Source organism: Tamandua tetradactyla, chromosome 7, assembly GCF_023851605.1.
Source record: "Tamandua tetradactyla isolate mTamTet1 chromosome 7, mTamTet1.pri, whole genome shotgun sequence".
Lineage (NCBI taxonomy): Eukaryota > Metazoa > Chordata > Mammalia > Pilosa > Myrmecophagidae > Tamandua > Tamandua tetradactyla.
The window spans coordinates 7,541,103-7,557,983 of NC_135333.1; the positions used below are offsets into that span (position 1 = coordinate 7,541,103).

Consider the following 16,881-nt stretch of genomic DNA (forward strand, 5'->3'; position numbering starts at 1 on the left):
TCAGTAACAATACAGATACAATACAAAGTTAAAACAGTACAAAATCTCATCAAAGTCAGCTATAGGCATGGTCTATTCTAAGGCAGACATTTTCTTCTGGCTCTGGAACTGAACTGTGAAATTCAAAACAAGTTATCTACTTCCAGTATACAAAGGAGGAACAGTCATAGGATACATGTTTCCACTGCCATAGGGAGAAATTAAAGGGAAAACGGGTCACTGTACCCATACAATTTTTAAAAATTTTTATTATTTTTTATTTGCATTCTCTCTCTTCTTCTTTTTGTCAACCTTGCTAAGGGTCCATCAATGTTATTGATTTTCTCATGGAATCAACTTCTGATTTTGTTGATTTTCTTGATAGTTTTCTTGTTCTCAATTTCATTTACTTCTGCCCTAATCTTCATTATTTCTTTCCTTTTGGTTGCTTTGGTGTTAATTTGCTGTTCTTTCTCCAGTTCTTCCAAGTGGAAAATTAATTCCTCGATTTTTGTTCTTCTTTTTTAATATAGGCATTTTGCGCAATAAATTTCCCTCTTAGCACTGCCTTTGCTGCATCCCATAAATTTTGATATGTTGTGTTTTCATTTTCATTACCTCGAGATATTTATTGATTTCTCTAGTAACTTCCTTGATGCACTGGTTGTTTAAGAGTGTGTTGTTGAGCCTCCATATATTTGTGAATTTTTTTTCGGGCCCTCTACCTGTTATTGATTCCCAACTTCATTCCTTTATGATCTGAGAAGGTGTTGTGTATGATTTCAATCTTTTTAAATTTATTGAGACTTGCTTTGTAACCCAGCATATGGTCTATCCTTGAGAATGATCCATGAACACTTGAGAAAAAGGTGTATCCTGCTGTTGTGGGGTGTAATGTTGTATATATGTCTGTTAAGTCTAGCTCATTTATTGTATTATTCAAATTCTCTGTTTCTTTATTGATCCTCTGTCTAGATGTTCTGTCCATTGATGAGAGTGGGGAATTGAAGTCTCCAGCTATTTTGGTAGATGTGTCTGTTTCTCTTTTCAGTGTTTGCCTCATGTATTTTAGAGCATTCTGGCTTGGTACATAAATATTTATGATTGTTATGTCTTCTTGTTGAATTGTTTCTATTGTCAATGCATAGTGTCCTTCTTTGTCTCTTTTAACTGTTTTATATTTGAAATCTAATTTGTTGGATATTAGTATAGCTACTCCTGCTCTTTTCTGATTTTTATTTGCATGGAACATCTTTTCCCAAGCTTTCACTTTCAACCTATGTTTTTCCTTGGGTCTAAGATGCTTTTCCTGTAGACAACATATAGATGGGTCCTGTTTTTAATCCATTCTACCAGTCTGTATCTTTTGATTGGGGAGTTTAATCCATTAACATTTAGTGTTATTACTGTACGGGCAGTACTTTCTTCTACCGTTTTGCCTTTTGGATTTTATATGTCATATCTAATTTTTCTTCTTTTTACCTTTACTGATAGTCTTCATTTCTATACTTCTCTCCTCACCTCTCTCTTCTCTCTCTCTTCTTATCTGTCTCTAATGCTCCCTTTAGTATTTCTTGCATACCTGGTCTCTTAGTCACAAATTTTCTCAGTGAATTTTTGTCTGCAAATGTTTTAATTTCTCCCTCATTTTTGAAGGACAAGTTTGCTGGATATTAAATTCTTGGTTGGCAGTTTTTCTCTTTTATTATCTTAAATATATCATCCCACTATCTTCTCACCTCCATGGTTTCTGCTGAGAAATCTGTGCATAGTCTTATTGGGCTTCCCTTGTATCTGATGGATTGTTTTTCTCTTGCTGCTTTCAAGATTCTCTCTTTCTCTTTGACATCTGACATTCTGATCAGTAAGTTTCTTGGAGTATGTCTATTTGGATCTATTCTCTTTGGGGTACACTGCACTTCTTGGATCTGTAATTTTAAGTCTTTCATAAGAGTTGGGAAATTTTCAGTGATAATTTCCTCCATTAGTTTTTCTCCTTTTTTTCCTTTCTCTTTTCCTTCTGGGATACCCGCAACACGTATATTCATGTGCTTCCTGTTGTGATTCAGTCCCAGAGTCCTTGCTCATATTTTTCCATTCTTTTCCCTATTAATTTCTTTTGCTTGTCGGATTTCAGATGGCCCATCCTCCAGTTCACTAATCCTATCTTCTTCCTCTTGAAATCTGACATTGTAGGTTTCCATTGCTTTTTCATCTCTTCTGCTGTGCCTTTCTTTCCCATAAGCTCTGTGATTTGGTTTTCAGACTTTCAATTTCTTCTTTTTGTTCATTCCTTGCCTTCTTTATATCCTCCCTCAATTCATTGATTTGATTTTTGATGAGATTTTCCATGTCTTTTCGTACATTTTGAATTAATTGTTTCAACTCCTGTTTCTCATTTGAATTGTTGGTTTGTTCCTTTGACTGGGCCATATCTTCAGTTTTCCTAATATGATTAGTTATTTTTTGCTGGCATCTAGGCATTTAATTACCTTAATTAGTTTATTCTGGAGATTGTTTTCACTTTTTGTTTTTCCTAGGAATTTCTTGCTGGATGACTTTGTTGTCTATCTGTTCTTTGACATTCAGTTCAGCTTATTCTAGTCCTCTAGCTTAGGTTTTGTTTAATAGACCAGAATTTTTCAGTTCTTGTGTTTTGTTTCTTGCCCTGACTGTATGGTACCTTTCCCCCACCCCTTAGGAGGGTCTGCTTATGTATTATTGACCCCAGTCAGATTTGCCCAGACCAAGCTGGTCACCTCTCAGTAGGAAAGAGTCACCTGCATCAGTTTTCCCTGAGGGTGAGACCCAGTAGATTAAAAGGTTTTCCTATGAAGTCTCTGGACTCTGTGTTTTTCCTGTCTTGCCCAGTATGTGGCGCTTTTCTGCCTGCACGTCCCACCAGGGTAAGGTGATGTGGTACCTTTAACTTCAGCAGACTCTCCCTGCTGGGGGCATGGTGGAGACAGGAGAGAATGTAGGCTGGCTTTAATTGCTTCCTTTTCCAGACCCTCAGGTCTGAATTCCTTGGGGGAGTGATTCCACCTGAGCTGGGCCCACCCCTCTCAGGTTACAGAGAAGCTCTCAAACAAGCCTGTTTCTGCCAATGCCTGGCTGGGTGAAGTCCGAGAAGCCTTGCAGCTGTATCGAAAGAGTAATCAATCTGTAGAAAGTTTTCACTGATTATGTCTTCAACTTTTCTAGCCCTTTACTGTTGTCTTCTTCTTCTGGGAAAACCAATGATTATTTTTGTGTGCCTCTTGTTTTGTATCATTCCCCTAAGAGCCAGTTGTATTTTTTTCATCTTTCTTACCATGTCTTCTATGTGCTCTTGTTCAGTTGTTCTGTCTTCTAGCTCAGTTATTCTTCCTTCTGCTTCTTCGACTCTATCACGTGTCTCTAGTATATTTCTAATGTGGTCTACTTTATCTTTAAATTCTGAGATCTACTATGTTTTCTATTTAATTTTTCAAATTCTTCTTCATATTCTTCTGGTGTCTTCCTGATATCCTTTATTTCTTTATAAATATCCTTGAGTAGTTCCATATTCTGTGTCCCCTCTAGAGGTTTGATTTGGTTGTTTGGCTGGGCTGTTTCTGCTTGAAACTTCATGTGCTTTGTGCTTTTCTTTGTGGTTGGGAAATTTGATTATCTTGATATGGTTATTTTGCAAGTTGTTTTCCTTCGCTCATATAAACCTTTGTGTTTACTTGGTTTTGCATTGATTTCTTTTTTTTGATAATTTTTTATCAATTAAAAAAATTACAAGAAAGAAACGCAAGCATCCTTAATATATGCTCATTCCGTTCTAGATATATATAATCAGTAATTCACAATATGATCACATAGTTGCATATTCATCATCATGATCATTTCTTAGAACATTTGCATCATTTCAGAAAAAGAAATAAAAAGACAACAGAAAAATAAAACGAAAACAGAAAAAGAAAAAAAATATTTTTACATACCATACCCCTTACCCCCTCCCTTTCATTGATCACTAGCATTTCAAACTGAATTTATTTTAACATTTGTTCCCCCTATTATTTATTTTTATTCCATTTGTTCTACTCGTCTGTTGACTAGGTAGATAAAAGGAGCATCAGACACAAGGTTTTCACAATCACACAGTCCCATTGTGGAAGCTATATCATTATACAGTCATCATCAAGAAACATGGCTACTGGAACACAGCTCTACATTTTCAGGCAGTTCCCTCCAGCCTCTCCATTACATCTTGGATAACAAGGTGATATCTATTTAATGCATAAGAATAACCTCCAGGATAACCTCTCGACTCTGTTTTGAATCTCTCAGCCATTGACACTTCGTCTCATTTCACTCTTCCCCCTTTGGACGAGAAGGTTCTCTCAATCCCTTGATGTTAATTCTCAGCTCATTCTAGGGTTTTTCTCAGTCCCTTGATGCTGAGTCTCAGCTCATTCCAGGATCTCTGTCCCACGTTGCCAGGAAGGTCCACATCCTGGGAGTCATGTCCCACGCAGAGAGGGGGAGGGTGGTGAGACTGCTCGTCATGTTGGCTGGAGAGAGGCCACATGTGAGCAACAAAAGAGGCTCTCTTGGAGGTGACTCTTAGGCCTAAATTTTAAGTAGACTTGACCTATCCTTTGTGGGGTTAAGTTTCATATGAACAAACCCCAAGACTGAGGGCTCAGCCTATAGCTTTGGTTGTCCACACTGCTTGTGAGAATATCAAGAATTCAACTTGGGGAAGTTGAATTTCTCCCAGCTCTCACCATTCCCCGAAGGGGACTTTGCAAATACTTTTCTCCTCACTGATCAGATCACTCTGGGATTCATCGGGGCATCACTCTGGACAAACCAATAAAATCTAATGTCCTACCCAAGGTTCCATGTACTTACGTTGTTCAGCCAACTATCTACATAAGTTATATTAGGAGATGCACTAGTCAAAATATAAATTTTGTACCAAATAAACATTTTTTGGTTTAGTCTCACACATAAGTTGAAATTTTAAAATATTAATTACCATCTGTTTTCAGCACCCTGCAGTAATGACATTCCTTTGTTCTTCCTCATGCAAAAACATTTTTAAATTTGTACATTTAGTCATTATCATTATACACTCTAAGCATTCCTAGATTATACTATCTCAATCTTTATCATCTATCTTTCTTTGTGATTTCATTTATGCCCCCAGCCCTCCTCCCTCTATCATTCTCACATTCAGCTTCATTCAGTGTTTTAACATAGTTGTATTACAATTAGGTAGTGTTGTGCTGTCCATTTCTGAGTTTTTATATTCAGTCCTGTTGCACAATCTGTGTCCCTTCAGCTCCAGTTTGCATTGATTTCTTTTTGCACTTGGTGTGTCAGTTTTTCCCCGCCATTTCAAGGTTCAGGTATCATGTAGGGGATGCAGTTCAACTTGAGGTTCTGTTAGAAGGTAGGCCAGTGTATAGGTACTTCAGTGGTAAACTGTTGCCCACCAGATAGGAGACCTGGCTCGACTCCTGGCCCATGCACTCCCAAAGAAAGATAATAAAAATGTGGAACAATAGCAAAGCACACCTCGACAGTGGTAGGTCCCAGAATCAGAAGACTCCAGTATATATTGGAAGTGAACTCAGACTGGTGCCCATCAAAGGGAGAGACAGTTTAAAGAAAAAAAAAAATAAGAAGGAAAAAAATAATAAAAATAAGTCAAATAAAATAGAATAATAAAAATACTATATGAAATAAGAAATAAAAATTAATCAGTTAAAATGTAAAATATATATAAAAATAAAAGACAGTTATACTACTAGTAAAAAATATATAGAAAAAAAGCTTTTAAAAAAGAAGGGAGAGCAGTACAGGGGTGGCCCGTGGTAGAATTCTTGCCTGAAATGCCAGAGACCCAGGTTCTTTCTGGAGCCTACACATGCCAAAAAAAGAAGGGAGAAAGAAAAAAGAATATTAGGAAAAAATAAATAAAAACTTGGGCAGATCGTTAGTCTGCATGCACTTATACATTGTCCCCTGCAGTAGGTAATCCCAAGGTACCTCCTCCCCTTAAGTTTCCCCTTCCCCAACTGCAGTGACTGGCCTGCACTTACTATTTCTCTGTAGCCTGTGGTGTGCCTGAAGGACTTCTTCCTCAGGTTGCCCCTTCTGTACTGCAGGAGGTGGCACATGGTGAACACGGGGTTTGTCCAGACCGCCAGTTTGGGCCCTCAGGATTGGGGAACTGGCCAGCGCCCTAGGGATTAGCTGACGTGCGGTGCCAGGTGGGTCTTCCAGACACTGTGCCTGTGTGGCCAGCTATTCCCAGCTCCTGGACAGGCAGTTGCTCCCAGCACCCTGAGACCTGGCCCCGCCCACGGTGGACTATCTTGTCTGTCTCCTGGGTTCCCACAGGTACTGTCAATTATGGATCTGCACTGGGAGAGGTCCTTAGCCAGCAGCTGGTGCAGGCTGGAGTGGAGGGACGATCAGTTCTCTCCGATCACATCTCCTCTCATGCCACAACCTACCCCTTGTGGGGATCATGGTCAGTTGACACAACCTGCTGTCCTCTTCCCAGTCCCCCCACCTGTCTCTTCCCAGAAATACCCTAGAGACTCTGATTGTTTACTCACATCCCATGCACAATCCCAGTCATTTTCTTCCTGTTCCACAGAGCAGGAATGAATTTAACTTCACTCCACTCTGCATCTTCTCTTTTGTTTTTAAGGTTATCTCCTTTTTAAGAATAGCAGTTGTTTTAAAAATATCTGTTTATACATATTACATATATATTTAACATTTTTACTTTGAGAAATACCTACTAGTTTGGACGTCAGCAAAGTGAGGAATTCTTACTGGTCCTGTTAAATTTAATGGAGTAACCAGAATTTTTTAGGTTAATCAAAGACATGATTCACCAAAGCTTATGATACAGTTAAGGAAGGTATTAATGAGTAAAATGAAAGCAAATTTTAGGAATAATTACTTTGGAACTTAGTGCTTTAATAGTCTGTGCTCCTCCCACCATTTACTATGTTTGTAAAAAAACAGACTCACAGGACTTAATTCCCTATGCTGCTAGTAACCCCTCTCCTGTTACTGCTTAAGGCTCAAAGCTGAAGTCCTTTTTAAAGAAAAACTATTGATTAAGAAGGAAGTACATATCTCATAAGTATATTTGACAGTGTAAAGAACATCTGTGGGTTTGGGAAAGGGGATGGGAATTTGTTGTTTGCGTTTGCACAAAGCATTACACATCTCTTCCTGTGCCCAGAAATGGGTACAGTTCACAGGAGACTTGTCAGTGACATGAAAATTTATAGACTAATTTTTGCATTACTGAGGAAAATGAAAGGCATAGTTGGTTGTTGCTGCATATTTGGGACTATATAGTATATAGTTATATACATAATTATGTTAAATAGATTTAATTGTATAGATTTAAATTCATTTAATTAAATTTGTTTTTTCTGAGTTATTAGATATGAAAGTTTTCTCTTTCAACTCAGGGAAATTGCTGAAGCTGTGAAAAATTGTAAGCCTAGAGTTCCACCTGCCACTGTTTTTGAAGGACATATGTTACTGTCTGGTAAGTCATAAAGACATGGTTCTTATGATTTCAGAAACCATTTGTAGGATGTAGTCACATTTGTGCCAAGCAACTTGTTTATTAGATCAAAGGAGAATACAAAATTTTCTTGCCACCTAAATGAATTCTAGTGAATAACTCTGTTTCCCTGTGGGGGTGGGGGTGGGGTGTGTGTGTATTTACTTCAGTATAAATGTGGAAGAAGGTACACAGGTGATTTGACCAGGTAGCATCCTTTGTTAGAAGTAAACTTGATGTAGTCTGTGCTGGTTTAAAAGGATGCATGTCCCCTAGAAAAGCCATGTTTTAATCTAAATCCCATTTCATAAAGGCAGAATAATCCCTATTCAATACTGTATGTTTGAAACTGTAATCAGATCATCTCCCTGGAGATGTGATTTAATCAAGAGTGGTTGTTAAGCTGGATTAGGTGACGACATGTTTCCACCCATTTTAGTGGGTCTTGATAAGTTTCTGGAGTCCTATAAAAGAGGAAACATTTTAGAGAATAAGCAATTCAGAGAGAGCAGAGAATCCTGCAGCACCATGAAGCAGAGAGTCCCCGAGCCAGCGACCTTTGGAGATGAAGAAGGAAAACACCTCCCAGAGAACTTCATGAAACAGGAAGCCAGGAGAGAAACGTAGCAGATGATGCTGTGCTCATCATATGCCCTTCCACTTGAGAGAGAAACCCTGAACTTCATCGGCCTTCTTGAACCAAGGTATCTTTTCCTGGATGCCTTAGATTGGACATTTCTATAGACTTGTTTTAATTGGGACATTTTCTTGGCCTTAGAACTATAAACTGGTAACTTATTAAATTCTCCTTTTTAAAAGCCATTCTGTTTCTGGTATATTGCATTCCGGCAGCTAGCAAACTAGAACATAGTCCTTTCTTTCTTGCGTGCTGCTTTGAAAGCATACCCTTGGCCACAGCCTTATAATTCTAATAGTAAGGTTTGCTGCTGGTTATTGAGAATTCCCATCTGCCAAAACCGAAAGTTTTGTATTGGCAGCAATCTCTTAGAAAATTTTGTTTGCTCCCAAAATATTATTATTGTGATTTTGCATTTATTGTTATCATGTGCTCAGAATTTAATACCAAAGAGTTGTGATATTTATTATTCTGTTTGGTTTTCAACAGTCCTGTGAAGTAGGCAGCCACCCTTTTTAGACATCAGTTTTGATGTTTAAACAAGGTATGACATTAGTAAAATAGTTCATTATACCAACTGTCTTAGCTTGCCAAAGCTGCCAGAATGCAACACACTAGAGATGGATTGGCTTTTAATAAGGAGATTTATTTAGTTAAAATTTTATAGTTCTTCAGAGGAAAGGCAGCAAGCTTTCTTTCTTTCTTTTTTTTTTTTTCTTTTACATGGGCAGGCACCAGGAATCGAACCCGGCTCCTCAGGCATGGCAGGCAAGCACTCTTACCTGCTGAGCCACCATGGCCTGGCAGCAAGCTTTCATTTGAGGTTCTTCTGTTACATGGGAAGACATGTAGCGACATCTGCTGGCCTTCTCTCCTGGCTTCTGGGTTCCAACGGCTTTCCCTGTGTGATTCCTTTCTGTATCTCCAAATGTCTGGGCTGAGCTGTGTTGAGATGAGGTATACTGAGCTGCTGAGCTCTCTTCTGACCTCTCTCTTTAAGTCTTCAGCTAATTAAATTAAACCTCACTCATTGTAGAAGGCACTCCCCTTAGCTCACTGCAAATGTAGTCAGCCATAGATGATCTTCACATGCTGATGGTTTAAGGTAACAGAAACAGAACAACAGGGCATCATCACCTGACCAAGTTGACACCTGAACCTAACCACCATACCAACGGTTAGAAAAGTAACTGTAAATTTTATATTTTTGCCTCCTTACTTTACTGAAGTATTGTTAGTTATTTTTAAGCAAAACAAAAAAGTATAAACAGGTTATTAGAGAATCTACAAGTAACTCACATGGAAATTGTGCATCCTAGTAACTTAAAATATAACATCTTTCTAAGCTGAAATATTTTTGTTTTCTTAAGTTATTCTAAGAAAAGTAGAATAAAATACAAGTAATGGCAAAAGTAATGTCCTTTTTTCTCACTCAGAATATACTGCATTGGATTTATTATAATGAGAAATTTAGAAGACATCTCTTCAGACTAGCTTTTTCTTCTTTTTGTATTCCAGGAGGCAGAAGATGAGATTTATGATTTATGATTAACATTTGTTCTTGTTGGCTAGCTGCCAGAACACAATATACCAGAAATGGAATTGCTTTTAAAATGGGAAATTTAATAAGTTGCCAGTTTACAGTTCTAAGGCCAAAAAAATGTCCCACAAGCCTATAGAAATGTCCAATCTAAGGAATCCAGGGAAAGATACCTTGGTTCAAGAAGGCCGATGAAGTTAAGGGTTTCTCTCTCAAATGGAAAGGCACATGGTGAACACAGTCAGGGTTTCTCTCTCATCTGGAAAGGCACGTGGTGAACACAGCATTGTCTGCTACCTTTTTCTCCTGGCATCCTGTTTCTAAAGCTCCGTGGGAGGCATTTTCCTTCTTCATATCCAAAGGTTCCTGGCTGGTGGACTCTGCTTCGTGGTGCTGTGGTGTTCTCTGCTCTCTCAGAATATCTTGCTTTCTCCAAATGTTCCCTCTTTTATAGAATTCCAGTAAACTAATCAGGACCCACTTGGAATGGGTACACAACTCCACCTAATCCGATTAACAACCACTCTTGATTTAGTCACATCTCCATGGAGATAATCTAATTAAAGTTTCAAACATACAGTTACTAAAGGGAATTAAAAGAAACGGCTGCCTTTACAAAATGGGATTAGGATTAAAACATAGCTTTTCTAGGGTACATGCATCCTTTCACACTGCTGTAACATCCCCTTCCTCATCAAAAGAGATATGGTGGGAAAGTTTATTTTATCCCTAAAATTTAAAGCTATGCATTGATTTCAACCAAGGTCTGACAGTGAAAATGTTCAGTATTGTCCAAAATTGACATAGGAAGAGAACCATTTAGATGTGAAATTTTGTGGGATTTATATATAAGAATGGAAGGATACTTTTTCTCCAGTTTGAATTTTATGCGATATTTCTAATTGCTTTAAAGAGCACCTTCAATCAGATTTCAAAAGAATAGCATCAAAATGCTCATTTAAATTGTTCTTTTATAAAATACAAATGAAATGAGAGAAACATGATTTTTTTAATCAGATACTTCACATTCATAATAGATCAGAAGTGCTTTGTGTGAAATGCTTTAGGGAGAGATCACTTAGGAACTCTTTGGCATTTAAATATTGGCATTCTTGCTACCTTTCCTGCTGAACCTCAGGGTCTGACTAAGGATCCGGGGATACCCTGAGACTAGTATGAAAGGGTAGGGTCTTGAAAACCCTTACAAATGGAAAAGAAATCGTTAGCCTTAACTGCGGTACGTGATCATCTCTGTAGTCACTGAAGAAATTTACCTGGGATAGTTTTATATTTTATATCATAATTATAGTTAATCTTCTCTTAATTTTCTCTCCCTCATATCTGTTTCTTTCTCTAACTGTTGTTTTGCCACAGGATTCAAAAGCCATTATCACTTATTAACAACAGTAATAATAGCTATGATTGCTGGTATTTATTTTGTATTTATCAGCTTTTTGTAGTTTCATTTTTGCAATAATGTTACAAGATAGATATGTTTACTCTATATTTTATAAGCTCAGAGAAACCAAAGGAACTTGCCCCTTGTTTACTAAGGTAAGTAATAGCTGGGCAGGGATTTGAATTCAGGGCAGTCTGTCTCCAGAGCCTGACTGTAACTGTTCAACAAGACTGCCTCTCTGAATGCTTTAAATATAATGAGTAGAACAAAAACAGTTAATGGCCTTTTCAATGACTATATAGAGTGTTTTTATCTCAGTGTAGTATGTCCACATTTATTATCTTATAATTACCTCTAATTGTCCTATTGCAGTGCAGATCCAGTTACCCTATGGCAAGAAAGGAAACAGGTACAAAAATCCTAAGTGACTTACCTAAAGTTAGTTCATTAGTGGAAGAACTGTCACAGTAACTTGTCTCCCAAGTCTCAACCTAGGTCTTTCCTTGTAAACCTTTGTGCACGTGTCCAGTTGATTGTGGCTTCTTGCCCTGTCAATCAAAAAAATGAGGTAAAGTTCTAAACACACTTTTTGAAGGATTAAGGAAACTTGCTTTGTTAAGTTTTAGGCTAATGCCTGAGGGAAGAGCTGTGGAGCCATCCTCTTCTGATTCTAACTCTGGGGCTTTTGCCCCAGACTCTTTGTTAAATAGGAATATGATAATTTTTCCTTCTATCTCAGAGATGGTATGATTCAACACTTTAAAGACATTTAAGCAAGATAAAACTCTGAAATATGTCTTTGAGAGTTTTGGTGGTAAATGTAGCTACAACAGATAGCCTCTGCTGTGTTTGAATATTGTTAAGTAAGAAGGCATGTTTCCACATTAGCTATCTAGTCAGATGAGCTCTGATATAATCATTTCTTTTCTTTCTCATGAAAACATTTCTTTTCTTTCTGTCTCATGTCATCCATATGCATATTCAGAAATTTTTCAAAATGTTTCTCTTTTAAGGTCTAGAGCCCTTCAGGATTGGACCATATACCAATTTTGTTAACATTGGAGAGCGCTGTAATGTGGCAGGATCAAGGAGGTTTGCTAACCTCATCATGGCAGGCAAATATGAGGTAAGTATCTTAGAGAGACCTCACCCTAAGGCATCTGCCTTTGTTTTTGCCCAGACAGCATGTCAGTGAAATGGTCCTGCCTTTGAAAGTGTCATTTGCAGAGCTACTGGGAAGCATGAGAAGAATGGTAACGTATATTCACCGCAAGACAGGCGGGTTAGGAGGATGAGGCTTCAAAAAATCAAGGTTACTATTGTCAATGTACGTCAAAAAGTACTGTGTTCAGGACATGCAGTGGGATGAGACAGAATCCAGGTTCTAGCTATTTCTATCAATTGTGAAGTGAGTTTTAAAAATTGAGAACTTGCCTCAATTTGGCTTCTCACAAATCCTTCTAGGGAAAGGGAAAGCCAAGAAAATTTTATTCAATTCCTCATCACTGCATCAAACGTTGACTGATGATAGTATTATTGATATGTTAGTTGTAGACTAAAATAAGCAAGCAACAACACAAAAATGAAGAAATAGGCCCTTGCTTTGGAAAGTTTTGTGATAGTTTTAGCCATAGACTTTTTAGGCTTAGTAATTATGTGAATGAGCACAATTTAATCCAAATAGGCCTACCAGAACCATCTGTTAGGTGTTTTTTTTCTTATGCAAATATGACATTAACAATGGAGAAATTTGGTCTGGGGGATATATAAGACCTATCTTAAAATCTGTTTGGAGGAATAGACTAAAACTCATGAAATCATTAAGAAATGATCATGTAATAAACCATGCAATAATGATTACAATTGCTGTAGAAGTTCAGAGACAGTAGATTGTTGTAGAATAGGCAGTGTTTCCCAAATGTGTTCTAGGGAATGCAGCTCCTACAAGATATCCTGTAAATGGTCATATGTGGGAAATGCTGCATGTCATATCCTATTCTTAGAAGATTAAAGTACATAATAATATGTTAAAATTTTGAAAAGCCTTCTAGTGTAAAAGCCTGTTGGAATTTATTTAACTCACGTTTTTTTCTTGTCACTCCTATTAATAGTCCATAATGGACGCTTTGCATGTTTTGCAAACACTAAGGAGTTATACATGAGTTTTGGATGGTTTCTCTAAGAACCTTTCTTGGAAGAGGTAGGACTTAAGCTGGGTCTTAATGCAGAAGGGTAGGGGAAGATATTCCAGGCAGAGGAGATGACATGATCCATGGAAGAGAGGTGGAAATGGGCAAAGAGGTGTTAACAGAAGTCTTCAGAGATAGGCTTTGCCCAGTGGATAGTGCCATTGCAGGATGAGTGGGAAGAACAGTTGAATATGATGGGGCCAGGTCACAGAGGCCCTTGGATGCCAGGCTGACAAGTTGAGATCCTTTATAAGCCTTGGTGGATTCTGAGTAGCAAAATGATGTAGTGGAAGAAATGTTTAAGAAAGATTTATCTGTGATGATTGATGGGAGGAAAGAAGGCCCAGTGTCAGGAAGCTTGGCTAGGAGGTTATTATAGTAGTTTAGGTATGGGTATGGAGGATCAATGCAGAATGAAGGCAATGGAGATAGAAAAGTTATTAAAGAGGCTCTCTTGGGAAGAATGGGCAGGTCTTGATAACAATCTCCATATAAAAGGTGAAGAGTAAGGGAGAACCAAAAAGATTGTGAAGTTATAGAATGCACATTTTTATTTTTTTAAATATGAACGAGTGATGTTTTAGACATTCCTCATGGGTTTGAAATGTAGATGGAAGTCTTTTTTAATTAGTCTAATATAATTGGAAAGGACTGCTGGGGATATCAAGTCAAAATAATGATTATTCCTCTTTCATTCCTCCCTCAGGAAGCACTGAGTATTGCCAAAGTCCAGGTGGAAATGGGTGCTCAGGTGCTGGATATCAACATGGATGATGGTATGCTAGATGGCGAAAGTGCAATGACCAGATTTTGCAACTTCATTGCTTCTGAACCTGACATTGCCAAGGTTGTACAAAGTTTATATTTATCAAGGGAATTTATGTGTCTTACTCTGTCACTCCTTTAACTTTGCCAATTGTCTCATTGACCTATCAACTTATAAACTGGTGTTCAGTTTTCCTTAATTGAGAGCAGAATGGTTTCTGATTGTCCTCTTTCTTGATTAATAGAAGGCTTTTCTATATAATCCAGACTTCGAAGAGGCTGTAACTTCAGCTGGGCTGTTTCCAAGACTTCTGTGATTGATTCACGAGAATTGTTTGGGCTTCCTCTGGTGACTGGGCAGACTTAAGAACCCACTTTCCCCATTTCTGAAGGATATACTTACCTGTTCTTCTAAATCATTGATTTCATCCCTGTGACACAGTTTGTATTTCCTTATTGCAGAAAGAAGAGACCTTTTTAGAGTTAAAAGATTAAGACAAATATGTAAAACAATGTTAAATCAACTTATTTTTATTATGTCAACTTAGATACTTGTTCTTTAAAAGGTGAAGTTTAATTTTTGTTTTAGTCCTTTTTAAATTTTTAGGTGGGTTCTAAAAACTTTAAAAATCTTACCTCATTTCTCTGCTGATAAATTTGTAGTAAGAAATGATTTTTGAAGTGCTATTTTTTTTTTAAACTTCCTAGTTACATTTTTCAGGTAGGACTGTCAGATTTTATTAGGCTTAAGCAAATGCTTAAGTTAATAGTTTTGTGATGAGAACTGAATTACATTAATCCATCCTTTGTATCATAAAACACTTTATTAGAAAACCTCATTGCTCCTATGCCAGAGAAAAATTAAGGTGCAAAGAAGCTGAATAATGTCACAATTAGAGGTGGCGCCTCTAATTGTTTATTTCAATGGAAGTAGTGGGAAGAAGGCTGAACTGGGACTCAGAAGATTGGTGTTATATTCCCCAGCAAGTCAATTACCTGTTGGCCCCCAGTTTCCTTATCTCTAAAATGGAAATAATTGTAGCTGATTTGCCTGATTCATGAGTTGTAGAATTATAAATGAGAGCTTGTATTTGAAAGTACCCTCTTAACTGTGAAGGGCCCCATGTAACAGGATATTATTACTTAGGGCTCTGATTGTTAAAATACTTATTTCTTTCTTATTCTTCCTGGTTTTGACCTGCTATCAAAATTTATTAGAGGCCAGTTTTGACCATTTGATGTAGAACATAAATACATGTGGTCAGCACCAAAAGGGTTGGGGTACTAAACTGTCAGCAAGCTCTTTAAAATACTGGTTCAGTGTTGTCATTGCATTTGAAAAGCAAAATCATTAGTTTCCATGTTCTTTGCTTTTGTTTCCTTTGAAGTGTGGCTGAATATCTAAGCGTCAGGAAGCTCAATGAAGAGTTGACTGCTGTTTGTTCAGTGTTCAGTTGCAATGCCTCCTAGCCTAGGAAGCTATCCCTGCACGTTCCCTTTCCCTTCTCCTGACTTTTATAAACTGGGTTTAGTATCCCCAGGATATGTTTTGATGTCAGGCTATGCCTCTGTTGTGCTCTAGCATTTACAATGATATTTATAGTGTCATTACTTGTTTTTTCATCTGTCTTTATAAGCTCATAATAGGTGCTTAATTATTTATTGCTTAACTTAAATAATGGGGTCTAGATCAGCTACTGCATTTCATTTCTCTACACCAATGTAATCCTTCCTTTAAGCCCTTACTTTCACCTTTCCTGGAGCTGAAACTGTGTAAATGGAAGGATCATCTCATCTGCATACTTCAATTTTGTCCTTTATTTTAGTTTTATCTGTTTGTTGTATATTACATCTACTTTGCTTTTCCAGTGTTAAAACTCATGTGATTTTTTGTTGTTGTTGTTTCAGTCAGAAACTTGATTTTCTAGAGGGAAAATTGAATTTGAATAACTTGTCTAGAGGACTGTTCCCTAGAACGTGAGGTTAAACATTACTCCCAGAGTCCAGTCACGGATGTATGGATTCTATTTAAGATGTTTGCCTTGGGGTTTAGGGGCTGTAAAGGCTAAACTAGTATTGAAATTATTGAGCAATCCTCATTGATTCATTCTGATAAATAACTATGATCTTTGAGTTGTAAATTCTTGGCCCATGCACGGACTCTCTTCTAAGAATGATATCGCTCTAGTATTTTGGATTCCTCCTTTTTTTTTTTATTTTAAGAGCAAGTGTATTAAAATCCTATCTCTGGCATGCTACTATTATTTATTTATGGTTTTCTTAAAGGAGAAATAGGGAATATTTCAGTACCCTGGAAGGGAATTTGTGGTAACTTATAGCCTTTCAGTGATTTTCTTTCCTGTCTAATCTCAGGTACCTTTGTGCATTGACTCTTCCAATTTTGCTGTGATTGAAGCCGGGTTAAAGTGCTGCCAGGGGAAATGTATTGTCAATAGTATTAGTCTGAAGGAAGGAGAAGATGATTTCTTGGAAAAGGCCAGAAAGATTAAGAAATTTGGAGCTGCTGTAGTAGTGATGGCTTTTGATGAAGAAGGCCAGGTGAGTGATTTTATGTATTATTTCTTTTTACCTTGCTCTATTATATAAGCACAGGCTAGAGAATAGTGTAAGTGAACAGAGTCCAGAAACATCTGTATATACGAAAAATTGATATATAATGAAGTCTTTACTTCAATTAAAAAAGGTTGAATTATTCAGTAAGTGTTACTGGGAGAGTTTGCTATCCATTAGGCAGAACATAGAGTTATAATAAAAGTGACATCCCAATTTTATTTA

At 37.4% G+C, this 16,881-nt stretch overlaps 1 protein-coding gene across 3 annotated transcripts in view; it reads left to right on the plus strand.

Annotated features, from left to right (window-relative positions):
* Positions 1-16,881, plus strand: part of MTR (5-methyltetrahydrofolate-homocysteine methyltransferase) — a 183,097-nt gene that overhangs the window by 64,390 nt on the left and 101,826 nt on the right. For all 3 annotated transcript variants that reach the window (XM_077168432.1, XM_077168434.1, XM_077168433.1), the window contains 4 exons: positions 7,458-7,537; positions 12,145-12,257; positions 14,027-14,167; positions 16,459-16,644. In XM_077168432.1, the coding sequence (XP_077024547.1) occupies positions 7,458-7,537; positions 12,145-12,257; positions 14,027-14,167; positions 16,459-16,644 (520 nt within the window). The remainder of the gene's footprint in view (positions 1-7,457; positions 7,538-12,144; positions 12,258-14,026; positions 14,168-16,458; positions 16,645-16,881) is intronic.